This window comes from Neofelis nebulosa, chromosome 1 (genome assembly GCF_028018385.1).
Source record: "Neofelis nebulosa isolate mNeoNeb1 chromosome 1, mNeoNeb1.pri, whole genome shotgun sequence".
NCBI classification, from domain to species: domain Eukaryota; kingdom Metazoa; phylum Chordata; class Mammalia; order Carnivora; family Felidae; genus Neofelis; species Neofelis nebulosa.
In genome coordinates, this window is record NC_080782.1 from 217,153,510 (window position 1) to 217,180,508 (window position 26,999).

General features: G+C 38.0%; 2 protein-coding genes across 10 annotated transcripts in view; one reads left to right on the forward strand and one right to left on the reverse strand.

The window, feature by feature from the left end:
• Positions 1-17,653, reverse strand: part of CCDC122 (coiled-coil domain containing 122) — a 54,311-nt gene extending 36,658 nt beyond the window's left edge. For 2 of the 4 annotated variants that reach the window (XR_009248727.1, XM_058684550.1), the window contains exons 1-3: positions 12,784-17,653; positions 8,811-8,899; positions 8,181-8,296 (exon numbers count right to left, since the gene is read on the reverse strand). Coding sequence is in view for 2 of the 4 variants with exons in the window: in XM_058684550.1 (XP_058540533.1) it covers positions 8,181-8,296; positions 8,811-8,856 (162 nt within the window). In the remaining 2 variants the exon portion in view is untranslated. Of the gene's footprint in view, positions 1-8,180; positions 8,297-8,810; positions 10,579-12,783 lie in introns of those variants that run through there. The other 2 variants (XM_058684565.1, XM_058684572.1) reach the window with 2 other exon arrangements.
• Positions 17,654-18,160: 507 nt separating this feature from the next.
• The window catches only part of LACC1 (laccase domain containing 1), a 32,633-nt gene continuing 23,794 nt past the window's right edge, over positions 18,161-26,999 (forward strand). For 2 of the 6 annotated variants that reach the window (XR_009248724.1, XM_058684491.1), the window contains exons 1-6: positions 18,409-18,714; positions 19,411-20,047; positions 20,685-20,863; positions 21,595-21,760; positions 24,529-24,754; positions 26,166-26,326. Coding sequence is in view for 5 of the 6 variants with exons in the window: in XM_058684491.1 (XP_058540474.1) it covers positions 19,465-20,047; positions 20,685-20,863; positions 21,595-21,760; positions 24,529-24,754; positions 26,166-26,325 (1,314 nt within the window). In the remaining variant the exon portion in view is untranslated. Of the gene's footprint in view, positions 18,299-18,408; positions 18,715-19,410; positions 20,048-20,684; positions 20,864-21,594; positions 21,761-24,528; positions 24,755-26,165; positions 26,327-26,999 lie in introns of those variants that run through there. The other 4 variants (XM_058684507.1, XM_058684537.1, XM_058684518.1 and 1 more) reach the window with 4 other exon arrangements.

The following is a 26,999-nucleotide window of genomic DNA, read 5'->3' on the forward strand; positions in this document are numbered from 1 at the left end:
TAGTTCTATTTTTAACTTTTTGAGGAACCTCTACAGTTTTCCAGAGAGGTTGCACCAGTTTGCATTCCCACCAACAGCAGCACCTCCTTTTTAAAACATAGTTTTCACACCACCATTCTTCTCTGGTTCTCCTCAGATACCTGAACATTCCTTCTCAATCTCAGTCATTCCTTCAAATATAGGTCTTCCTCAGGGTGCAACCATCGTCATCTCCTCCTCTCATTCTATGTATATTCCTTGGGTAATCTTACCCATACTTACATCTAGAGCTACATGTATGCCAATGATTCACAGAACATAACTGGCTGTTAAGTCCTATACCCAGGTATCACTGGCCATTTCAAATTCACCACGTCCCCAAATCAGACTAATCTTTCTCCCCTTCCCATCGTGTTCTTCCTTGCACTACTTATCTATTGTCAGGACCACAAAACCTTAGTGACATACAACAATACATACTTATTGCTCACAGCTGGAATTGGCTAGATGCTGACATTGGTTAGATTTGCTCAAATGTATGAGAATTGACTGGCTGTAAGATGGTTTGGCTTGGCTGACTGGGCTGGCTGTGATGTCTTGGCTTTGCTTCATATATATCTTACCCTCCAGTGGGCCAGACAAGGCATATCCTTCCCATGATGATAGCAGATGCAAAAGAATGGAAGCATCCTTTTTATGGAATTATGGAAGAGCTTTTTCAAGCTTCTATTCATAACATCTGTTAACATCCCAGCTAGTCATATGATGCAACTCACAGTCAAAGGGTAACAGTATGCCCACCCGTGGTAATGATACATGGGGAAGGGTATGAATACAGACAAGGATGAAGAATTGGGACCAAAAATGTGAATTACCATACCCCTGGATTCCCAAACTAATTAACGAATGGTACTACTTTGGGAGCCATCCCTAATTATTTCCTCCTCCTTATTATCTATATCTGTTAATCAAATTTTATAGATCCTCCCTCCAAAACAACTCTGCAGACCATCATCCATCCTTTTCTTTTTTTGTCTAGTATGGCCATTCTCTTTAAATAAATTTTTAATTTTGGGAAGGGGCAATGCATTAAAAAGTCAGACCAAGTTATCGTTTTCCTGGCAGAGACAAGAAAGAGAAAAATACAATATGTTGAGGAACCTCTATTTTTATCTCCAGTTCTGATATTTCAAATACCCACTTGATTTTTTTATTTGGATACCCAATAGACATCTCAATTATACATGTTCAGAAAATAATCGACACACCCAATATGTTCCTCCCCTAGTCTTCCCGATTTCAATAAATTGCACCACCTTATACCTAGATACTCAAGACCTACAATTCATTCTTGATTCTTCCCTTTACCTAACTCCCCACAGCCTAATTCAGCAGAACTTGATGGTTGGGCCTCCAAAATAAAATCCCACATTCACTTCTGACCAATTTCTTTAATGTGGCCAGACTCCTGCCTGGTCTCCCTATTTCCATTCCGCACCCCCTCTCCCACATCTGGGCTCCATATATCAGGCAGAAGAATCTTTCAAAAACATAAATCACATCATGTTACTTCCCAGCTCAGAAACTTCCAGTGGTTTCCTATTCCATTAATAATAAAATTCAAATTCCTTAATGTGGCTTACAAAGCCATATATCCTCTAGCCACTATTTACTGTGCCATCCCTCTCACATGCTACTCTCCCCTCCTCCACCTTCCTTTCTGTTTATTAAATGTGCCTAATGACTTTCTATTGGAGAGTAATTGTGATCTCAACCTTAGATTTGTCTACCTTTAGTTATTACCTATTGGGGTCTCTGTCTTCCACAATTCAGTTTTATTATTACTCTTCAAATAGTCTTCTCTGAATTAAAATATAGATTAACCATCCATCCTTCTCCTTGCATTACTCTCTATACATTATTGTATTTCCTTTGAAACACATCAATTAATGGAATTACCTTTTTTATTTTATTTCTTTATTGCCTGCCTCCCCTGACTAGAAAGTAAGCCCCCTGGGTGCAGTAACCTTGTCTATTTTCTTTAGTATTATGTTCTCAGTTCTTAAAATTGTACCTAGTACAAAGAAGGTGCTCAATAAATATTAAATGATTGAATGAATGATGCACAGGGACACATGCACTGCCAGCTAGATGAGGCTATTAACACTATTGATCAATATGGGGAAAGATATTTCCACTGATTTGGTAATCACTTCTTCTCTCTCCTGGACTAATATAATAGGTTATTAATGTTTCTCCCTGGCTTTAGTCAATCCCTCCTTCAATCCATTTCTATCCTTTCACTAGAACTATATTTTTTGTTCTCCTCCCTCTCCTCCCCTTCTTCCTCATGCCCAATGCCTCCTCCTTTTACTTCTCCTCTTTCTTCTTCTGTCCCTTCTTCTTCCCCTCTCCCTTTTCTCTTTTTTTTTGTTTATAGATTTATTGAGGTAGAATTTACATAAACTGCACATATTTAAACTTTACAATTTGATGAGTTTTGATTTATTTTTATGCTCTTGAGACCACCACAATTAAGATAATAAACATATCCATTACCAACGAGCTTCCTCCTGCTGCTTTGCAATCCATCCTTCCTCCCCATCTTTCCATTCTCAGACAACCATTTATTTTCTGTCTCTTACTAAAGATAAGTTTGCATTTTCAAGAATTTTTTATAAATAAATTATCACAATATATACTTTTTAAGTCTTACTTCTTTCAGCATAATTACTTTTAGATACCACTGTATTGTTATATATACCATTAGCTCTTCCTTTTTATTGATGAGTAGCATTCCATTGTATGGGTATACCACACTTTGTTCTGATGGGTATTTTAGTTGTATGCAGTTTTCCAGTGAGTATACACTTTCATTTCTCTTGGATAAACAAATATCTAGAAGCTGAATGGCTGAGTTATACAGTAAATATATTTTAACCTTTTAAGAAACTGTGAACTGTTTCCTAAGTGGTTGTATTTACATTCCGAATAACAGGATCTGAGAGTTCCAATTCTTCCATATCTTGCATCTTCTTTACAATACTTGGTATGGTCAGTCTTCTTAAATTTAGTCATTCCAGTGGTATAGAGTAGTATCTTATGATGGTTATAATTTGCATTTCCTTAATGATGAATGATATTTATATTATCTTTTCATTTGCTTGTCTTTTGTAATATCTTCTTTAATAAAATGACTATTCAAATATTTTGTCCAGGTTTTAATTGGGTTGTTTGCCTTCCTGAGTTGTAGGATTTGTTTATATACTGTCAATATAAGCACATTGTCATATGTGTTTTCAAATAATTTTCCTAGTCTATGACAATCCAAATGTCCATAGGGCCCCAACAAATATACCATATATTCATTTTTAAAAGTGTCTCTTGAGTAGAAATTTAAAAATATTTCCGGTGAAGTCCAATTTTTAAATTTTTGTGTCCTATTTAAGACATCTTTACCAAACTCAGTATCACTAAACTTTTCTCCGGTTTTTTTTCTAGACATTTTATAGCTTTAATTCTTACACTTAGGCTGCTAATCCATTTTGAGTTAATTTTTCCATGTGGTATGAGATGAAAATTGAGGTTCACCTTTTTTTGCATGCGGCTGTCCTCTACCATTGTTGAAAGATTATTCTTTCTCTAAAGGATGGTCTTTGCACCTGCCTTAGCCAGCTTGGCTGTTAAGCCATCATAGATTAGGTGGCTTAAATAACAAACATTTATTTCTACAATTCTGAGAAATCAAGGTGCCAGCAGATTCAGTTCCTGGTGATGACCTTGTTTCTGGTTTGCCGATGGTTGCCTTCTTCCTGTGTCCTCATGTGGAAAACAGAGTTCTGGTTTCTCTTCCTCTTCTTTTTTTTTTTTTAATCTTTTTTTTTAAGGCTTATTTATTTTTGAGAGAGAGAGAAAGTTCTGGTAGGGGAGGAACAGAGAGAGAGAGAAACACACACAGAATCCGAAGCAGGCTCCAGACTCTGAGCTGTCAGTATAGAGCCTGACACGGGTTCAAACTCATGAACTGGGAGATCATGACCTGAAGTCAGATGCTTAACCGACTGAGCCACCCAGGCGCCCCCTTTCCTCCTCTTCTTATAAGGACAGTAACTCTATTATAGTGGTACAACCCTCATAAAGTCACCCACATCTTACTTTCCAAAGGCCTTACCTCAAAATTTCATCACACTAGAGGAAACACAAACATTCAATCCATAATAGCACCTTTGAAATCAATTGATATGTGTGGGGCTATTACTGCATACTCTGTTCTGTTCAATGGATCTGTAGGTCTATCTTTATTCCTTATCATACTGTCCTGATTGCTCTATAATAAATCTTTAAGTCAGGTAACATATGAACTTCTACACTGTTTTTCTTTTTCAAAATTGTTTTGGCTATTCTAGGTCCTTTCCATTTTCATATGAGTTTTAGAATCAGCAATTTCTCCAAAAAAAAAAAAAAAAAAAAAAAAAAAAAAAAAAAAAAAGCCTGCTGGGATTTTGATTAGAATTGCTTTTAAACTATAGATAAAATTGAAAGAACTTACATGTTAACAATACTGACTCTTCTGACTCTTGAAAATGGTATATCTGTCTATTTATTTAGGTCTTTATTTTCTCTCATCAGTGTTTTCAGCATACCAGTCTTAAGACAAATTGTCTTAGTCTGCTTGGGCTGCCATAGCAAAATACCATAGACTCAGTAGCTTAAATAACAGACATTTATTTCTCATGGTTCTAAAGGCTGAAAGTGTGTCAGCATGGTTAGGTTCTGGTGAGAGCTCTCTTCTTGGCTTGCAGACAGCCACCCTCTCACTGTATCCTCACAGCAGAAAAAGAGAGAGAGTAAGCTCTCTGGTGTTTCTTCTTATAATGGCACTACTCATGTCATGAGGATGACTTCATCTAGGCCTAATTACCTCCTAAACCCCCATCTCCAGATACAATCACATTGGGGGTTAGGGCTACAACATATGAATTTGGGTGAGGGGGACACAAACATTCAGTCCGTAACACAAACCTTTTGTCACATTTACCTATAAGTAAATGATAATGCTACTGTAAATGATATTGCTATTTAAATTTTGATTTCTGGTTGTTTCTTTCATATACAGAAATACAATTGATATTTATATACTAATCTTGTACCCTGCAACCTTCATAAACTCACTTATTAGTCCTAATCTGTTTTTTTTAAAGATTCCTTAGGATTTTCTAAAGATAATCATGCTACCTGTGAATAAAAGTGGTTTGCTTCTTCCTTTCTGATATGGATGCCTTTTATTTATTTTCCTTTCATGATTGCACTTGCTTGAACCAGCAGTATGACAGAAGAAAAGAAGTGGTAAGAGCATACATCCTTGCCTTGTTCCTGATCTTAAGGGAGAAACAGTCTTTTGCCATTAGGTATGAAGTTGGCTGTAAGATTCATAAATGGATATATATGCCCTTTTTAGATTAAGGAAGTTCTACTCCTAATTTGCTGAGAGTTTTTTTCATGAATGGATGTTGGGTTATGAAAAGTGTTTTTTATGCATCTATAATTCTCTTTCTAAAATATAAAGGTAATCATTTGCAAACCCATCAAAACCTTCCTATCACCTTTAGAATACATCCAGGTTTCTGATCACAGTATATATCTCCTACCATGTCTCAAAACACACCCTATGCTATACTGCCACCAAACTACATGTACAGTTGACCCTTGAACCACACAGATTTGCACTGCATGGGTCCACTTATAGGAAGATACACACACAGTACTGTCCACTATAGGAAGATTTACACACACACACACACACACACACATACACACACACACACACACACACACACACACACACACAGTACAGTACTGGAAACGTATTTTCTCTTTCTTGTGATTTTAATGACATTTTTTTCTCTAGCTTACTTTATTGTAAGAACACAGTAATTAATACGTATAACTTACAAAATATGTGTTAATAGATTGTTTATGTTATTGGTTAATTCTTCTCGTCAACAATAGGCTATTAATAGTTAAGTTTTTGAGGAGTCAAAAGTTATATATGTTAGGGGTGGGCGCCTCTAACACTCTGTTATTCAAGGGTCAACTGTAGGTCTATGAATGTATCAGTGTATCAATGCTACATGCACCTGTGGATTTTCTTAAGATCTTGTCTGGATGTCTGGAATACCATCCTCCTTAGCACCTAACCCTTAAACCTGTCCCAGATACCCAATTATCCAAGTGAATTCCAACTATCTTCTTTTTTTTTAAGACTTAAAAATTGTTTTTATTTTATTTGAGAGAGAGAGAGAGAGAGAGAGAGAGAGAGAGAGCACAAACAGGGGAGAGGGGCAGAGGAAAAGAGGGAGAGAATCCCAAACAGGTTTCATGCTCAGCACTGACAAGGGGCTCAATAAACACCACAACCCTGGGATCATGACCTGAGCCAAAAATCAAAGAGTCAGATGCTCAAGTGACATAGCCACCCAGACGTCCCTTCAGCTGACTTCTTTTAAATTCAACTGAAAAATCACTTTGTGATCACTCCTTTTTCAGTGTTAAATCTGCCTATACTGTTGACATTACTACCCTGCATATAATTATGTATTTATTTGTCTCCCTCATAAATAGATGATGAGCAACTTAAGAGTGAGGACAATGCTTGGCAAAATGCTTAATAGAAAGTAAGCCCTGAATATAAGTGAAATAACATCTGTGCAACTTATTGAAGATTGAGAAGTTTTATGGATAATTTCTTTATAAACTGCTAAGACATTATTATTTTTGTATTATATTCTATTGCAAAAAATATATTCTTTTCTAAAAGTGACTAATGCAATGCAGATATTTGTAGGAGATCCGTATTACCTTGAGAGTATAATTATCATCATCATATTATCAAAATCCAGCTCTATACTGTCCATCAGGGCCCCAGCAGGATACTTTACACGTATTTACAAATATTAATTCATTTAATCCTTATGAAACTTCTAAGTAGGTCATATGATTATCTCCATTTTACAAATAGGAAAATGGAAGCACAAAGAAATTAAACCATGGAGCTAAAGGTAGCAAACTTTGTCTTTCAAACTAGGCAGCTGAGCTCTAGAGCCTATTCTTTTCATTTCCATATATATATATATATTTTTTTTAACGTTTTATTTATTTTTGAGACAGAGAGAGACAGAGCATGAACAGGGGAGGGGCAGAGAGAGAGGGAGACACAGAATCGGAAGCAGGCTCCAGGCTCTGAGCCATCAGCCCAGAGCCCGACGCGGGGCTCGAACTCACAGACTGTGAGATCATGACCTGAGCTGAAGTCGGACGCTTAACCAACTGAGCCACCCAGGCGCCCCTCCATATATATTTAATAATAACCTTTACAAAGCAGATAGTAAAGATACGGTTTCCATTTTTGCTTCTTTAGCTATATTAATGGAGTATAGTGCATCTAAATGTGCTGCATGCTAAACAACAACAACAATAACAACAAAACAAAAAACAAGTATGGCTTCCAGATTCCTTGCAGTGGAATTATGAATATATTATGAAATATAAGGAACACAAAAATGTTTCTTATCAACTTGAAATGTTCACTGACAACTATAACTCACAAGCCATGGCTTTAAAAATACTAGCTTAGGGGCTCCTGGTTGGCTCAGTCGGTTAAGCATCTGAGTTTGGCTCAGGTCATGATCTCATGGCTTGTGAGTTTGAGCCCCATGTCAGGCTCTGTGCTGACAGCTCAGAGCCTGGAGCCTGCTTCAGATTCTGTGTCTCCCTCTTTCTCTGCCTCTCCCCTGGTTGCTCTCTCTCTCTCTCAAAAATAAACAAAAACAAAAAAATTTTAAAAACCCACTAGCTTAAAAACTTAACTTTTCTTCAATTTAACATTTTAGAAAAAACTACCAAATGGCAGTGAATTTAAAATAATTCTGTGTGATAGATGGGTTTCATATGTACATACTACAGTTGCAATGACATTGCTGAATCCTTGTATATTGGGTGTGCAAAATGTTCCATGACACTGGAATACTTGTATACACTTCATTTAGGGATAAAAGAATAATTAAGAAGGAGTAAACATGAAAAATAGAAGTTTAGAAATTGCCTCCCCAAATTAAGTATCCTCAAATAACTTCTCTATTAATAATTTAATATAGTTTTGAAGACAGTAAAGGCTCATTTAAAAACTATATGAAATAGGTTACCTGCAAATGGAATAGAACTTTTTTATTTTTTTCTATCTCTGATGTTTGTGACTGTTGTTGCTTTGCAACTTGCTCTACAGCAGCAGTTAATGAAGATGTGCCTCGGTTAGCCAGAGCTAGACAAAAGAATAAAGTACGTAATACAAATTTAAGTGTAAACACTCAAAGAAAATTAGTGTTTCTTTACTCAAAGTCATGAAAAATGTGATGTTTGTCATCAATAAAGTAGATTTAGGGTTGATAATATTCCCTTTCTGACCATAAACAAAACCAAAATCAAATGCCATAATAATACACAACTCAGAATCACCTACTGTAATGTTATACCTGTTCCTGTACAGAACGGTAGAAATATTTTGATTGTCCTATCTATTTTATCCAGACCATTTATACATATACATACAATGCTACTGTAACAACTATATAGCGATTATAGTTGATGAATTTTCATTATAGGCCTGTATTTCCAGGTTGTTATGCCTTTTCTAAACAACATATAAGTTCCTTCTTCGAGAAATTTAACAGTTCCCTTCTGTTCTATTTGGCTATAAATTTTAACACAATTATCCTATCATACTACCTTTTTGTTGTTGCCTATCTTTTATTTATTTCTTAAGATTGCTTCATTACCTTCTTCAGGAACTCCTTGACTCTTCATTTCTCTGTTGCCTGACATTCTTCTGTGTCTCTTCCCCCTTTTTGATTCACCTTTTTTGTGCCTATAAAATAATCAATATTGATAATTTCTCACTTTTCTTTGTTTGTTTTTTTTTCCTGTCATATATCCTGGTGATCCTGAAAGCAAATTAATTGTCAAAAACCTCAAAGGGATGGCAAGGATATTTCATCATTAGTTCCTAAAATTAAAACACAATGGTTAAGTGAAAAAGCTTTGGAGGAAAACTGAACTGTATTTGAATCTTGGTTCTCCTGCTCTTTAGCTGTTATGACCTTGAGACAATTTAACTTCTTTGACCATCAGGGTCCTCATCTATAAAGCCTCACAGTGCTGTCATAATAATTAACGTAATATAGGTATCATGCTTAGCATAGTACCTGACATATATAGTGAGTAATTATTATGGACTTTGTCTAGGGTTTCCTTTGCTAGTTCCTCTTCAGCTTTTTCATCTACGTCAGTGTCCCAATGCTAAGTCCTCAGGCATCTTCTCCATACTCACTCTTCAACTGATGTCACCTAGTTGCACAGCCTTAAAACCCACTTACAGGTTTTATCCTATTCATATCTCTAATCTGAACATCCTTCTTGACCTCCAGACTCATACCCAAATTGCCTACCTGATATCTTCACTTGGATTTTTACAGGCATTTCAATTTAATATAGTCCAAACTGAACTATGTATTTCTCTGTTCACTCTACCACCACCACTAAACCTGCTCCTTCACAGTCTCCTCCATCTCAATAAATGAAGTTTTTCCTGTTTAGGCCCCAAACCCTGGAGACATTAGTAAGGAGTTCTCTAAAAAAGTATAGAACAGGAGGGAGCAAAGCTAAATAAATGGCAGCTCCCTCTCCAATCAATCAATCAATAAATCAATCAATCAACAAATAAATAAAATAAAAAAGTAGAGAACACTCAGCAATTCAACAAGACTTCTTCAAGATAATCATAAATAAGAGTTCACTGTGGATGTTTCATAGGCCCTTTGGGAAATCCCTTAAGATACTCTCCAAATATGTGGCCCAGGACTTCTGTCTCAATTATCTACCCAAAGGACAAGCCAGAATCTTGACTTTTCTTTTACATGCTGCATGCAATTCTTTTAGCAAAACCTGGTAGTTCCCTCTTTAAATTATATTAGGATTCACTCACTACTTAGCACTTCCAAATACTATCTTAGTAGAGAAGACTTCCCTGATAACCTTCTTTAAAACATGACCTCCCCTTCTTCATTCTCCATTTTCTGACCCTGCCTCATTTTTCTTAATAGCATTTGTCACTACTGATATTTTATATACATTTGTTTCTTCCTATCTCCCTTTACTAATATAAGGTCCACAAAGGTAGAGACCTGAAACCGTGCCTGGCACTTTCTAGGTGTCTGTTTGTAGTCTATCTTCATTCCAATTTACCCTGTTCTACTGATAGAATCTCCTAAAATACTGTTACCGCCATGTCAACATCACAACCAATCTTTCAACTTCATCACAGATGGCATCTTAAGAAGTCTTTTTTGATCTTTTTGGGTAGATATAATCCCTCCCTCTTTCTGGTGCAATTTTTTCCATATCTGTTATCCTGTGATGACAGTTTAGGTCATAAAGTAAGACACAGCCAGCTTTGAATTCAGATTGTACCACTTACTAGTTTATTAGGCCCAACCTGGGCCTCAGATTCTTTATCTATAAAACAGAAACAATAGTAATGCCTGTTTCATTAGAATTATTGTGAGGACTCAATTAAATAGTGCATGACAACATTTAGCAAATTCCTGCTACTTAACAATTTTTATTCTTTTTTTATTAAAAAAATTTTTTTTAATATTTATTTATTTTTGAGAGAGAGAGAGAGAGAGAGAGAGCATGAACAGGGGAGGGTCACAGAGAGAGAGACACAGAATCTGAAGCAGGCTCCAGGCTCCGAGCTGTCAGCACAGAGCCCGACGCAGGGCTGGAACTCACGGACTGTGAGATCATAACCTGAGCTGAAGTCAGATGCTTAACCGACTGAGCCACCCAGGCGCCCCTACAATTTTTATTCTTATTATTTCCATCATTTTATACATATTCCCCCACTAGACTATAAGCTCCAGGAAGACACATACAGTGTCTTACTCATTTTTGTATTCCCTAAAAATTTGTTGGAGAAATCTTAAAAAATGGAAAACATTAGATTTATAATAATAAAAAATAACATAACTGGTACTTCTTGATCTCTATTTCTAAAGCAACATAAATTGAAAAACTCTTGGGTGACATTTATTTAAACCAACTATTTGTGAAAGGATATATGCTTTAAAATTGGGAAAATTGTAGTTTTTTCTGGTCTCTATTGCAAAATGGACAAAAGATAAAGAAGAAAACAAACTACTGCCATCTACTGATAATTCATTACAATCATTTAAATCAATGAAAACAAGAGTTTAGAGACTAGACAGTATCAATTTCTTTCTTTTTTTTTTTAACATTTATTTTTGAGAGACAGAGAAGACAGAGTGTGAGCAGGGGAGGGTCAGAGAGAGAGAGAGAGAGAGAGAGAGAGAGAGAGACAGAATCTGAAGCAGGCTCTAGGCTCTGAGCTGTCAGCACGGAGCCCGACGCGGGGTTCGAACTCGCGGACCGTGAGATCATGACCTGAGCCAAAGTCAGAGGCTCAACCGACTGAGCCATCCAAGTGCCCCTCAATTACTCTTTCATTCAAACCACATATGTGGGTACATATAATACATAAGGTATTTTGAGGAATATAAAGACAAATTAAGTGACTCTGATTTTTTAAAAAAACTGCAGTATTTGATAGTAAATGTTCAAACTATATATAAAACACAATCATTTAGAAAATATACTTTCAACTAAAAAATTAGCTTTACAGAAGATAAGTTAATAAAAATACTATAATAAACTATCATTTTTCTATATTAACTATAATCAACATTGATTGAGTACTTACAAGTAACTGACATTGTTCTAAGTGCTTTTACATGAATTATCTGTATTTTCCCTCAGAACAATCCTATAAGCTAGATACTATTTTTACCTATATTCTATAGATGAGTAAACTAAGACTTGGAGAAATTAAGAAAGTAGCCAAAGGTCACATATCCAACAAGTAGGAAGGATGGAATTTGAAACAATTAGGATTCAAATTCACATTTATTAGGCACTTAACATGTATGAAAGCACTGTGATAAGCATAATTTGTGCATTATCTCTTTTGCATTGAAGAGGCAAGCCCCTCTATTTGACCCTTGGGATATTTTTAAAAGGCCATGGTTCCAGCTTTTGGAAACTCATCATCTGGTACCTCTTCCAAGTTAATGAGCAAAATAAAGCAAGACTGTCAAACTCCTCTGGGCTTTTGAGAGCTTTTGGCTTAGAAGCACTACGAGGAGGTAATTGTGTATGTGCAACCATGTCACATAAGCACCGGTTTTCATTCTGAATGGGAAAAGCTGTCATGTGACAGCTAGGCAGTTAAAGTAGCTTATAATTTCATCCTACCCTTTTAAAATAGAGACTTTTCAGAAAACAGAAAATATTACCAGAAACATAATTTTTGTGTGAAACTATTTTTGCTTTCTAAGTGGGTGGGGGAGTTTAATATCTAAAGCTGATATTTAGCTGGGAAAGCTAAAGAAAATTAACCTGGGGAAAGATGAGTTTAAAGAGTTCCCTGGAATCAAGCAAATTTTAAATTATGGTCTTTATTTGCCATAAACATGATGAACTCAGATCTGGGTGGTTCAATTCTAACAAATAAAGATAATAGTGGGGAAAATGTCACCCACCGCACAAATAAGTAAGAATACACACTTTTCAGGTAAAAAAGACTGTAAGTCTTTTCAACCACATGTTTTTAAGAGAAGTTATAACATCATCCAAAGGAACTAATTAATTGGATCATTAAAAATGTATTCATACCTATTATATACTAGTGTGTTGGGATCTGCTAAGAGTAGTCATTACTCTCTTCTTTGACTAGGCAATGTGATTAAGGTTTCAGGATGCTGAAACCAGAAAGAAAAAAACCAGGATTTGCAGTGTTCCTTAACTTCCTATCAAAGACAATACAGGCAACATTAATACATTAACCACCCTGCTTCTAGCTTTCTACAAAAGGTGAGATTTCTCTGTCCACTAGTAATAGACTACCAAGATGTCTTGCTTTAAAGTGTAAACATACAAAGATTGATCCGCAGCTTGAATCCAAGCTTTAAGGGATAGCTAGGCAACTGTTTCAAATAGAAATGATAGGTGTATGATGAAATCCAGTCACAACCTACCTACATGTTTCATTCAGGACAGTAAGAAGCAAGGTTTTTTGTTTTTTGTTTTTACTCTGTGTACAAGTAAGCATGATTTCTAAACCAAGAGGAGCTTGTAGGTTGAATGGTGCCCCCACACCTATATGTCCATGTCCCAAACTCCAGAATCTGTGAATGTGCTAATTTGGAAAAATGGTGTTTGCAGTTGAAGTTAAGGATCTTGAAATGAGATCATCCTGGATTTAGGATTAGCCCTGAATCCAATGACAGGTGAGAGATGGGCTATGCAAACAGTGGGCAGACCATATATAAATACAGAATTCTGACCTACAATTGGCAGCAACCAACTCAGGAAACCAACCTGTTTCCTACAGTAACCAGACCAGGAAACCATCCTGCTGTCTATAAGCCAGGCTTGTAGGAAGCCAGACCACTATCTCTAATAACAATTCTAGAAGCCAAACAAAAACTTCTGTAACAACTGGCCCCAAATGACCAGTGTTTGCTGGTTTGCTGAATAACTGACAGCTTCCCTAATTTTTGTCACCACTTCTATCTTGGGATCAATCAGAGAAAGCCAAATATGCACACTTAACCAATCGCATAGGATGCCTTGCTTCTAGTTAGCCCACTTACAGCTTCCCCATGCCAATTGCCTCTAATCAGGGTATACTTGAAGATTTCCTTTTTTTCCACTATAAAGCTTTCCTACTTTGCCAACCCACAAGTGATGGTGGCTGACTTCCTTGCCATAGCAAACTCTGAGTAAATAATCTTTGCTTATTCTCATATGGTTGGCCGTTATTTCCACACAAGTGTTCTTACAGCAGAAAGGTAGAGGGAGATTTGAGATTCAGATGCACATTAAGAAGACCATAGGAGGCTCAAGACATGGAGCCCCAAGCCAAGGAATGAGACACCTGGAGCTACCGGAAGCTGAAGAGGCAACGAAAATGAGACACTTTGAAAGAAACATGGTCATGAGAACACCTAGATTTGGGACTTCTCCTTCCATAACTACGAGAGAATACATTTTTGTCGCTTTTAGCTATCCAGTTTGTGGTAATTTGTTATGGCAGCCTTAGGAAATTAATATAAGCTTTTAACAAGGAAATGTGCAATATTACATTTACTTTTCTTGAGGGACCCATGAATTAATGTAAATGTCCTAAAAACAACTGTTCGTTTTTCAGAATTTCATTTGTTTTCATAAGAAGATTAAAGATTTATATGGTGACAGAAGAACTTTTAGGGATTCCCCCAAAGTTTCCTTTAATAGCCAGGCACTATCTCTGCCCTCAGAATGCTCTATGTCTCTATGAAGGCGATAGACACACAGTAAAATAATTAAAATGTAGAGGTATAGTAGTTGCTCTCTTAGTCTACTTACACTAAAAACTCTAACCAATTAACTCATTCTATTTCCTTTATAAATCATAACCTGCTAATTCCCACATCATGCTGACTGGTTAGGAAACTACTCTCCCGTGAATCTGTCTACTTCTGCTCCTATCAGTACAATCTGACACTGAGTTACCTGTGTTTGTTCCCAAACCTGTTTATGCCAGTTGTACTTGTTATTGTGCTTTCATAACTTAGTAATATGTAAAGCGATGAAATAGTGTGGAAATAAATTGCATTGTTTCTTTAAAATCTAAAGTTTAATATTCTGGAAAGACCCCCAAACTGTGAGTTGTTTGAATGTGTGAGATCACAATAAAAGATTATAAAGGAGAAATCTGCACTCAGACAGCTCTGCAAGTGCCTTTAAATTATTTTCCTCTTAAAGGAATAAAATCTTAGGAAATCTTTGCTGATGGTTTAGAGGTGTAGTTTATGCAAGAAATGCCACACAAAACTCTAATCAGCAGAACTTGTGCAAAGAAAACGCCATGGCTTTCTCAGTAGATTGGCAAATGAGCATATAGTTGTTTCAGGCTAAAACAAAATGTTTAAGATATTTATGTAATATTTCTATCACGACTCTCGGGGTTAAACTGACCAAAACACATAAAACAAAAACAAAAAACAAACAAACAAAAAATAGCTTTGGGGTGCCTGGGTGGTTCAGTGGGTTAAGTATCCAACTTCATCTCAGATCATGTAGCTCAGGTGGGGATCTCAGGATTGGTGAGTTAGAGCCCCACATTGAACTCAGCTTGGAGCCTGCTTGGGATTGTTTGTCTCCCTCTTTCTCTGCCCCTCCCCCACTTGCATGTGCTCTTTGTCTCTCTCTCTCTCTCAAAATAAATAAACTTTTTAAAAAAGCTTTATTTAGAGAAAAGTCATATACGATCAAGTTCATTCTTATAAAGTTTACACTTCAGGGCACCTAGATGGCTCAGTAGGTTGAGTATCTGACTTCGGCTTAGGTCATGATCTCATGGTTCATGGGTTCAAGCCCTGAGTCAGGCTCTGTGCTAACAGCTCGGAGCTTGGAGCCAGCTTTGGATTCTGTGTCTCCCTCTCTCTCTCTCTTTCTGCCCCTCCCCTGCCCACTCTCTGTCTCACTCAAAAATAAACAAATATTAAAAAAAATAAAAAAATATGAATAATACCTTCAATGTTTAATTGACTTTTTCAATTTATTAGTAGGTTATGGGTCCAGAGTACATCAATGAGAGGGCTGCTTCTGTGTGAACAAAATGCTAAGGAAGAAGCAATTAATTCTGTCTGGTGAGGGGATGGGGATTCAAGGAAAGTTATGATTGGCTTTAAAGATCTTAAATAAGCAGCAAATAAATAAGCGGAAAAAGAGAAGGGTGTTCTAAGTAAAAAGGAATAGCAAATGTAAAGGATAAAAATCTTGTAGTTCATCCAAGGAACAGCCTTTAGTTTAAATGGCTTGGGAATAAGGCATTTGTTTTTTCAAACCTAATTATGCATCTGAATCATCTGTACAGATTAAAAGAAAACAAATAGTGGGGGGAAAAACAAGCCCAGACTTGACTCCCAGAGATTCTGATTTAAATGTATATGGAGTGGAGTCCCTAGATTTATTTATTTTTTTGTAGGTTCTACTTGTAGTTCTGAGGTGCAGCCAGGATTGAGAACCACCGGAGCGGGGTAAACCGGGATGAGGGAAGAGAGAGTTAGGAGATGAGGCTAGATAGTAGTCTAGGAACAACTGGTGAAAGGAAATAGTATGTAAATACAATAAGATGACAAACTATCACTTTCCTGGTAGCTTCCCTATTTTGAAACATTAAAAAAAATTTTTTAACCTTTATTTATTTTTGAGAGAGAAACAGAGCACGAGCAGGGGAGGGGCGGAGAGAGAGAGAGAGAGAGACACAGAATCTGAAGCAGGCTCCAGGCTCTGAGTTGTCAGCACAGAGCCTGATGCAGGCTCTTGACTCTCCAACCTTCCAAGGGGGAGATCATGACCTGAGCCCAAGTCGGCTGCTTAACCGACTGAGCCACCCACACACCCCTGAAATATTTTTAAACTTTTTACTGCCACTACTGTTTCAGGAAAAGAAAATAAATTCCCACCATTGTCTATAAAAACAGGGATAAACGTTTTAAACCAGCTTTGTAACTCAAAGATTTCTATTTTACTTAAGGTAATACTTAACATAAAACTCAGAGAGCAGAGTGCACCTTCTGATCAAGTGTACCATCTACCATTCAGTTTTTAACAAATGTCCAACAAAAATCATGAAAATACAAATTTGGACAGAACACCTGCCAGGGACACTAAACAGCAAGTTCCTGTTCTGGGCTGGTGATCCCATCACCGAGTTAAATAGAATGGAAGCACTTGCCCACTTCCAAATGCTCTTCTAAACTCCCAGATATGTAAGGCTCTCTCTTTCAGGTTAAATTTCTTCAGCATTTATCATCTAAGCAACAATGAAGACAAAAGGGACCTCTCCTTCCATCATAACCAGTTCCACAGGAAGCACCCTTTCTCCTACTCTGTGAAGGTCGGATTGACTCTCCCTTTACCATAGCATCTGCCTTCCATGTAGCAGCTGTTCAATATTTTTAAATGAGTGTTACCCTCTTCGAGGTTAGATAAGGGATGCTAATTTATTACATTTCTAAGAGTCACTGCCTTCTAATGTTCTACAAGGGGCTCATATTTTTAAACGGGCATACAAAAAAAGTCAGTACAAGGGGCTGTATGGAGTTTTGGTCCCGTCAGCAAGTAAGGCGGAATCAGCAAAAAGGCAAAGGAAGGTTCAACCAAGTTGTTTCCGGGAACAAACAACACACTGTAAAAAACAACAGCAAGCGGCCGCCTGGGTGGCTCCGTGGGATAAGCATCTGACCTTGGCTCAGGTCTTGCTCTCCGGGTTGGTGAGTTCCAGCCCAGATCATGCCCTCCGCTGTTAGACCAGAGCCAGCCTTGGATCCTGTTCCGCGCCCCCCTTCTGCCCCTCCCCTGCTGGCACATTGTCTCTCAAAAATAAACAAACAAACAAACAAACAAAAAAAAGCAAGAACAACAAACCAAATCCCCGCCCCGGGAAGGCCTGTTACTTGAACCATAGGAGGTTCTCAGGGTTGGGCTCTAGGGACGAAACCAAAACTCTGGCTCACACAGCTGGTCCGGGACTGCTTGGGCGGGAGGGGGGTGCCGATTTGGGGAAGCCCACTCCCGGAGACGGAATCCATTCACAGAACGGCGTCTGCGATTGGTTCCCCACGACGTTCTCCCGCCTTACCCCGCACAGGGGCCAGCCCGCCAGCCCGCCCCTTCGCGGACCCTCCTCCTCCCCGCCGACCCGCTCCCTTCACGGGTCCGGCCTCCCGCCGGCCAGCTCCTCACACGGGCCCTCCAGTCTAGCTGCCCGCCCGCCCGCTCCCCCTCACGGCCGGCCGCCCTGGCCCCCGCCCTCTGACCCGCCTGGCTCCGGCCATAGGGCCCCGGTTCCTGTTTCTCTTGCCTAGACAGGGCGGCGGAGGACGGCCTCGACGGGCCGCGCTGACCCGGAACTACTGAGGTGGCCGCGGGGGCCGGCTCTCGGCTCTTCCCGGGCTTTCCCCGCGCCGGGTCTCGGCCCGCCGTGGCCGCTCGGTGCCCAGCCCTCTCCCTCGAACTCGCTCGTGCCCCCGTGCCGCTCGCCGGCCTGGCCGGGCCCGGGCCTCTGCAACAGCGGGACCCGCCGGCCGTCGAGTCCACGCAAAGCCGGCACGCCACCCCGTGGCTGGTCCGCCTTGAGGTGGGTGAGGTGGAGCGGGCGCCGCAGTGGGCGGGGCCGCGGGGCGGGGCTTAGGATTCCAGGTGCCCAGCTCGCGGCTTCCGGGTTCCGTCCTGGCTCGGGGCTGGGGTGGTGGCGGTGGCTGCCGAGCGCTTCCGAGCTCGCAGCAGACTGGGAGTATAGGTCTAAGCGGAGCGTGGGCAAGCGGCACGGGGAAAACTGCCTACGGTGCACGTCCGTATGTCAGGAAGTGCCAAAGGGGCGGGGAAGAGGCGGTGGTGGAGCTCGGGCAGGTGGAGACCGAGCGTGGGACCGGGCCGGGACAGACGCTTTTTGTGGCGTTTCCCAAGGCAGAGGGGAAGGAGGCCGTCACCCTCCTAGCTTCTCTCAATGTTTTTCAAAACTGGCGAGGTGAACTTCAGCGGGAGCCCAGTACGGTATGGAGTGCAGGTTGGGAGCGGCCCCTGAAGAGAAAGCGGAGGCCCTGGGGTGGGAGTGCTGGGGCTGGAGGGGTGAAGATCCACTCTGGGCGGGGCCTGGGCCCTGAGTAAGCAGGAGGGTAGGCAGCGCTTCTGATCCAAATCGTGGTAGTCTTTGTGCCCATTGCCCTACTTGGAGTGCTTTGTAAATCCTGGATCGTCTCAGCTTTTATCCCCTTAAAAGCGTGAATTTTAGTGCAGCTCCATTTAATCTGTTGAACTTAAGGCCCCAATGTGTCATATGAAGAGGTGTGACCTAATATGCCAGTCACATCAAGATTAATGATGTATATAACATAAACTGACACCCTGTAATTAAAAAACAAGACTTCGTCTAAGTCAACAAGTAATTCCCTACTTAAAACTTGCTGTGTGCAAACACACACACACACACACACACACAGAGGAACTGTAGTCCTGCTGAAAAGATGTACAAATACTTTCACAAAACAGATTAAAAGATGGTTCTCCTCTCATGGTTCACGTAGGACAGATAGTGGACTGGCTTTAATGGGAGAAGTCTAGATTTACTATTTTACTACATTTTTAGATCCGTGAACCTTTTTTTTTTTTTTTTGATGTAGGCACAAATTTCTGTTGTAACCATAAGAAGGTGATATAATTTTGCATTCTTAGGCTAATTTTTCTTTATAGGTAATTTCTTAGGAGGCACAGAAGTGTTTGAAGGGCTGCGTACCCTACTGAAGGATGGCAGAAGCAGTGTTGATTGATTTCTTTGGTTTGAAATTTAACTCTCAGAAAAACAGTCACCAGGTATTACTGAAGACACTGAATGCTGTCCGATACCATCATGCTGCCAAGGCCAAGTTTCTTTGCATAATGTGTTGTAATAGCATCAGCTGTGAAAGGGATGGGGAACATAACTTTGAATTGGAAGCAAGCAATGGATTATCAGCTGTCTTGAGAGAGTTTGAGACTGTTAGCAATCCTAGTATGGCTGCCTCTTTGTATACCATTAAACAAAAAATTGATGAAAAAAACTTGAGCAGCATTAAGGTAATTGTACCCAAGCACCGGAAGACATTGCTGAAAGCTTTTATTGATCAACTCTTCACCAACGTTTACAATTTTGAGTTTGAAGATTTACAGGTGACTTTGAGGGGAGGTCTTGTGAAACAGTCCATGATCATGATCGCAGATCAAGAACAAGAAATAAACATGATCACAGATCAAGAACAAGAAGCAATCCAGAATGAAATAAAAACATATTTGAGAAGTCTGCCAGCTCTGAAAGGAGAATTAACCATTATCACATCACCATTAATCTCAGGTATATTAAACACTGTGTTGTACATGAAAAAAAAACAGTCGTTCTTTAGAGGCTGGTCACCTTTTTCCCCCTCCTGTCTTTTGTAGACTGTAGGGTTTATAAGCTCATTGGCATCAGCTGCAACATGGGAGTATCAGGGATGGCCTTGTAGTGTCAGCAGTGTCGAGGGACAGTCCCTTCAGAGCCACCCTAAATAAATAAATTTGCTTTGTGCAAATTCAGCTTTAAGACAAATCCCCCAGCCTTCCTTTAAAATGAGATTTATGACCCTAAGCATCTCCTATTTAGAAATTCTGGAACCTTAACTCATTGGCGTTTAGACAGAAGAATGAAATTTAAGAGTCCATCTTACTCTTGGTTAAATGATATTTACTGTGAGCTGTATGCTATGAGGAATACCAAAGACAAATGGGACAGAAGATACCCTTTGAAAAGCAATAGTCCCATGGGGAAGGTAGAGCAAACACAAATCGTGTATAACAAGAATACATGGAGGTACACAGTGCTGTAGAAATTGGAAGCCAGAAAAACATGCAGCTTGAGGTGATCAGGGAAAGTCTTACTGTGAGACTGGATTGGTAATGCTCTATAGTCTTTGTATAGCATATTTTTAATCTTCACTACTTCTATTCGATAGATATTTTCTTGCATGGATTTACTACAAGGACAGGTGGAATATCTTACATACCAACTCTTAGCTCATTCAATCTCTTCAGTAGTTCCAAACGGAGGGATCCCAAGGTTGTTGTCCAAGAAAATCTGCGTAGGTTGGGGAATGCTGCAGGATTTAATGTGGAGAAATTTTACCAAATAAAGGTAAAGTTTTGTTTCATGTTTTAGAAGATGCAAAGTATATTCTTGACTCTGCTAATGACTTCATGGACTTTAATCAAGCTGTTTAACTTTTGCATCTGGTGTTTTACTGAAAATGTTAGGATAATGCTTATGGTTGTTTTTCTTAGATCTGTACTCTGTAGCTTAAATATCAATTCTGTGATAGATTTCACCTGAAGCTACTCATGTCTAAAAGTACTTTTAATTCTCAGGGTATGGTATCACTGCCCTTTTTGATTCAGAAGGAAGATTCCAGAATGATGGGAGAAAAAGGCTATTATTTTCTAAATCAACATTAGGAGGAACTAGGGTCACAATGGATGCCTTGTTCCTTACAGAATGCTAGGTTTATTTGAATCAGGAAAAGTAAAAATATTTGGTAATTAACTTCTTTCCTTAAATAATACTCTTTGGAAAGTGCTGCAAGTAGAGATTTACTCATCTCTGGTAGGAGATGTTTGTGATGTACTGTATTGAATTTTTAAGTGTTAAAGTGTGTTTTCCTTTGACTAAAATATGCAGAGATTATAATACCAAAAGTTAAGTGATAAGTAAATTTGGTATTTTACCACATACAGAAGTGATATACTTAATGCTTGCTGGTAATAGTAAACTGATTGTTTAATTTTGTACAAAAAGAGTATTTTCAGAAAAGCTTATGGTATGAGAAATCCTACTTTCAAAATATTTTTATCACACATCTTTGGTATTAGACTGATCATGCCAATGACGTCTGGATTATGGGAAGGAAGGAGCCTGAATCTTACGATGGAATCACCACAAATCAGAGGGGAGTCACAATAGCAGCTCTTGGTGCTGACTGTATACCAATAGTTTTTGCTGATCCTGTCAAAAAAGCATGTGGGGTTGCTCACTCTGGTAAGTATCCTTAATGAAGCATTTAAGGTTTTACCAATTTTGTAGTATAGGCAAAATTATAATTTATTTATGGCGTGCATTACAAGACAGTTAATTACATGGTATTAAGTATAAAGGGGTAGAACCAGCATACTCTTATTATAGGAGTAGGTGAGGGCAGTACCTAAGTCAAATTATATGAATCAGAGTAGAATTCCCAAAGGAAGCAGTAACCAGGCTGATATCTGAGGAATTTGCAAGACCTGATTAGGTACCAATGTTTCTCAGCAGGGGTGCCAAAATGTTAACATTTTGGGCAAGATAATCTTATATTGCAGTTTGCTTGGCTTCCAAAATCCTTAATGCCAGTAGCAACCCCCCCCCCCCAGTTGTTGTAAGAAAAGCAGCAACAAAAAGAAAGCCTTCATGCTTTTCAGAACATTCCAAAGGGAGTGGTACTTCCTCTGGTTGAGAACCCTTGAAGTCCGGGCAATGGGGAATAGGAAGGTTAAGCATGCTGCAGAAAGGTATTCATGAAGGGGAAGGTACAACAGCATGTGTAAAAGGTATGGAGGTAAGAAAAAGCAAGATATGTTTGGAAAAAGTCGTTTAGTTTAATACGTTATAGTCTAGTGCCTTTATTATCTAAAGATAAGAACAAAGGATTTTTAGATGCTGTGTTAAGGTTATGGAATTTTGTTTTCTAAAGGTATTTTAAAATGCTATTTAAATTATCTTTTGGTTACTACTCTATGTGAAATAAGGGATGATCTTTCAGATTTCCTTCTGCTTGTAAATCTAGGACTACTTTGCTTTTTAGACAAAAGATAAATAAGAAAATGGCATATTTTTCTTTTGATCTAGCTAGAGTTATGGGATTGGATGACTAGAAGTCAAATTTTGATTTGCCATTATCAAAATGTTATTTAACGTTTGAGTCTTAGTTCCTGGATATAAAAAAAATCTTATTTGTTACTTCTTAGGTTTTGAAACATTATTTTTAAATATCAAAGATTAAAGCTGTCAAAATGAAACACTCTTGAACAAAGTTAGAGGTCTGACACTCTCTGATTTCAAAACTTATTATAAAGCCACAGTAATCAAAACAGTATGGTACTGACATAAGACAGACATATCGACCAATAGAGCAGAACAGAGGTCCCAGAAATAAACCCTTGCATATGGTCAAAAGATTTTTAACAAGGTGCCTAGACTATACAGTGGGGAAAGGATAGTCTCTTCAACAAATAGTGCTGAGAAAACTGGATATTCACATAGAAAAGAATGATATTAGGCCCTTATCTCACATCATATATAAAAATTAACTCAAATTGGGTTAAAGACCTACATGTAAGACCTAAATCTATAAAATTCATCAAAGAAAACAGTGTAAATCCTTATGAACTTGGATGAGGCAGTGGCTTTATAGATGTGATACCGAAAGCACAAGGAACAGAAGTATAAATAGATAAATTGGATTTCATCAGAATTACAAACTGAGCATCAACACAGTTAAAAGGCAACCCATAGAATGGGAGAAAATATTTGCAATTCACATATCCGAAAAGGGATTAATGTCCAGAATGTATAAAGAACTATAATTCAACAACAAAAAAACAACCCAGAAAAATAGGCAAAGGACTTGACTAGACATTTCTCCAAATATGATAAGCAAATGGCCAACAAGCATGTGAAATATGCTTAATGTCACTAATAATTAGGGAAATGCAAATCAAAACCACGATGAGATACCACCTCACACTCCTTAGGATAGCTGATATTGAAAACAAACGAAAATACCAAATTTTGGTAAGGATGTGGAGAAACTGGAACTCTGATGTACTATTGGTGGAAATAGTGGGAATGTAAAATGGTGCAGCTGCTATAGAAAATAATGTGATGGTTCCTCAGAAATTTTTAAATAGAATTACCATATGATCCAGCAATTCTACTTCTAGGTAGAAGTCCTGGTATCCAGTACTTCTGGGTATATCCAAAAGAATTGAAAGCAGGATCTTGACAAGATACTTGCACACCCATACTCATGGCAGAATGATTCACAATGGCAAAGAGGTGGCAGCAATCCAAGAGGCCACAGATGGATGAGTAGATAAACACAATGTGATATATACAGACAATGGAATATTATTTAGCATTAAAAAGGAAGGAAATCCTGACACCCGAATGAGGGGTTTGAGGACATCATGCTAAGTGTAATAAGTCAGTCACAAAGAGACACTTTTAAGATTCCACTTAACATGGCTTATCTATAGTCGGCAAATTCATAGAAACAAAGTAGAATGGTGGGTACCAGGGCGAGGGGAAAGTGGTGAGGGGGAGTTGTTATTTAATGGGTATAGAGTTTCAGTTTTGCAAGATGAACGTATTTAACACTACTAAAGTATACACTTAAAAAGAGTTAAAATGGTAAATTTTATTTTACATATTTTTCCCCACAATTTAAAAAAATTTGAAAAAAGTGAAGGAGAGAGAATACTAACAAGTTATATATAATCCCAGTGGAAACTGAAGCTGTAGAATATTTTTAAAGAGAGTGGAAGGGACCTCTCATTAAATATGTTTTCTATGTCAGGTGCTTTGCATAACATACCTTATTTAAAAACCAGTATTTTAGTTAATTGATCATTTAGCTTAATTAATTTTGTGATTTATTTGCTGTTTCTGGACTTTGAAAAATACACAAACTGTTCATTTTTAAGTTAGATATAAATTAAGGTGCAATGTTACATTTTAACTTCCCTTACCTTTTTTTTCTTCCTATTTACCAGGTTGGAGAGGTACTTTGTTAGGTGTTGCTATGGCTACAGTGCATGCTCTGATCACAGAATATGGCTGTAGTTTGGAAGACATTATTGTTGTACTGGGACCTTCAGTAGGACCTTGCTGTTTTACTCTGCCAAGGGAATCAGCAAAGGGATTTCATAATCTTGATCCTGAATGTGTACGGTTATTTGATTCACCAAATCCCTATGTTGACATTCGTAAAGCCACTAGGTAGGTTTGACTTCATTACAGAACTGCAAGTTTGGTTATTGCTTATTGTTTCTTTCTCTCTCTCTTTTTTTTTTTAATGTACAGTTTCTATGGCATGAGTGCCTCAGTGTATTTTATTTTATTTTATTTTTAAATATTTATTTATTTTTGAGAGAGAGAGAGAGAGAGAATGCACAAATGGGGGAAGGCCAGAGAGAGGAGGACATTGGGTTCTGTGCTGAGAGTAGTGAGCCCAGTGTGGGGCTCAAACTCATGAACCATGAGATCATGACCTGAGCCCAAGTCGGATGCTCAACTGACTGAACCACCCAGCTGCCCCTGTTTCTAAAATGAAAAGTACTTTAGACAACAATTAGTAACTCCAAGAAAAATTCAGGTGGCAGGTATTTAAGTAGCTGACATACACATATATATAAAAACTTATTTTAATTATGAAATACATTGTCATTTAAGTTTGAATAATGAAATTTTCCTGTCTGGTACCTCTTACTGATTTAAAAGTGAAGGAGGATATATTTACCGTGTAGTTTTGAGAGACCTACTTAGACTTCATGTAGAAAAGTTGCCATGTACTTAATAGACATTCCTCAGCTAAAATGTCCTAAATACAATAAACTATCAGAAAGCTGATATTTTTAAATTATTTTATTCTATAACTAGAGGAATATATTTCTTAGAAAAAATGTTAGATAATATAAGCACATAGTCACTTTCAAGGTTTTTATGGCCCCTTACAATTTTGAGTTACAAAGTGTTGCTGTTAATAGCCATTATCATTCCTATAAAGGAAAATTGTCTGATTTGAATTGTGTTTCTGTTCCAGCCAACAAAACCTTGCTGAGATTCTGCTTCATTTAGCACATAAGTAGAAAGGATTGAAATTGATTCTTAAATGTGACTTGTGGAATTAGTGTCACTAATTTATAGTCATATTTCATATCATAAAGTGTTTATGAAGAAACAACTTCTCTGTGAAAAATCTGGTTAAGAGGAGGACAGGAGAAGGGAGGGCCAAATGACTAAAAAGCATGTTCTGAATCAAATGAATCTTGTCTGCCAATACCCTGGTAACTTTAGAAGTTTCTTCTGAATAAGTACTTGATTTTGATTATAAAATTCCCAGGTCATGTCTGCAGAACAATATGGAAGGTTTTACAGTTTATATATGAATTTAAGTGATTAATGGTGATAAAATCTACCATTTCCTGGACTTGTTCATGTTTTGTATCTGAAAATCAACTTGCATGGTTTTAAGCAGATCTTTCTCAGCAGATCTTTCCCAGAATTCTTTTATACCAATATCCAATACACACACACACACACACACACACACACACACACACACACACATACTGCTTTGTCTATTGGTAAAATAAACTCTTGCTATCTTTTAAAAAATCTTTATCCCAAGGATTCTTCTAGAACGGGGAGGAATTCTACCACAGAATATTCAGGACCTGAACCAAGATCTCAACATCTGTACATCCTGCCATCCTGACAAGTTTTTTTCCCACGTCCGAGATGGCCTTAATTTTGGTACACAGATTGGCTTCATATCAATTAGAGAATGAGGTACAGTAGGTTCTCTCTCGTCTTTCCCTTCTCTCCTTCTTCCTCTTTCCACCTTTCCCTCCCCTCATTTTTAAAAATAATTAATCATATTTAACTTTACCCCTTTATTCTTGTAGGAAGAATTAAGTTTCTACTTTTTATTGAAGCAATAGAGGTAGAAAAGTTAATTTTTAGTGACATGCTATAATATAAAGAATAGCCACTCCTTTTCCTAGTTAATGAAGAATAATCAGTCTAGCATATAAGTATAAAATTAAATCATTTATTCTTTTTAAAAAATCCAGTATGAATACCATTTATCTTCTTTGTATTTCATATCAGTATACTTCCTATCATAACATCCTCATACCTTTCTTTTTTTATTCTTTTGATTTTTGAGAAGAAATCTTTGCATAAAGATTCTAAATTCTAGAATAATAAAAAATCCTCACATACACAAACTGGCTTGGTTTTCAACTAGATTTCCAACTGATTATAGCAGGAATTTGCTAGTTTTCTTTAAAGGATAAATAATAAATAGACTTTGTAGTATGTGCAGTCTCTGTCTCTACTCAGCTTTGCCATTGTACAGCAAAAGCAGACAGGAAAGACACAGAAACAAAAGAGTACGACTGTATTTCAATAAAAACAGGTGAGGCGCCAGGCAGGTTTAGCCCACAGGCCATAATTTGCT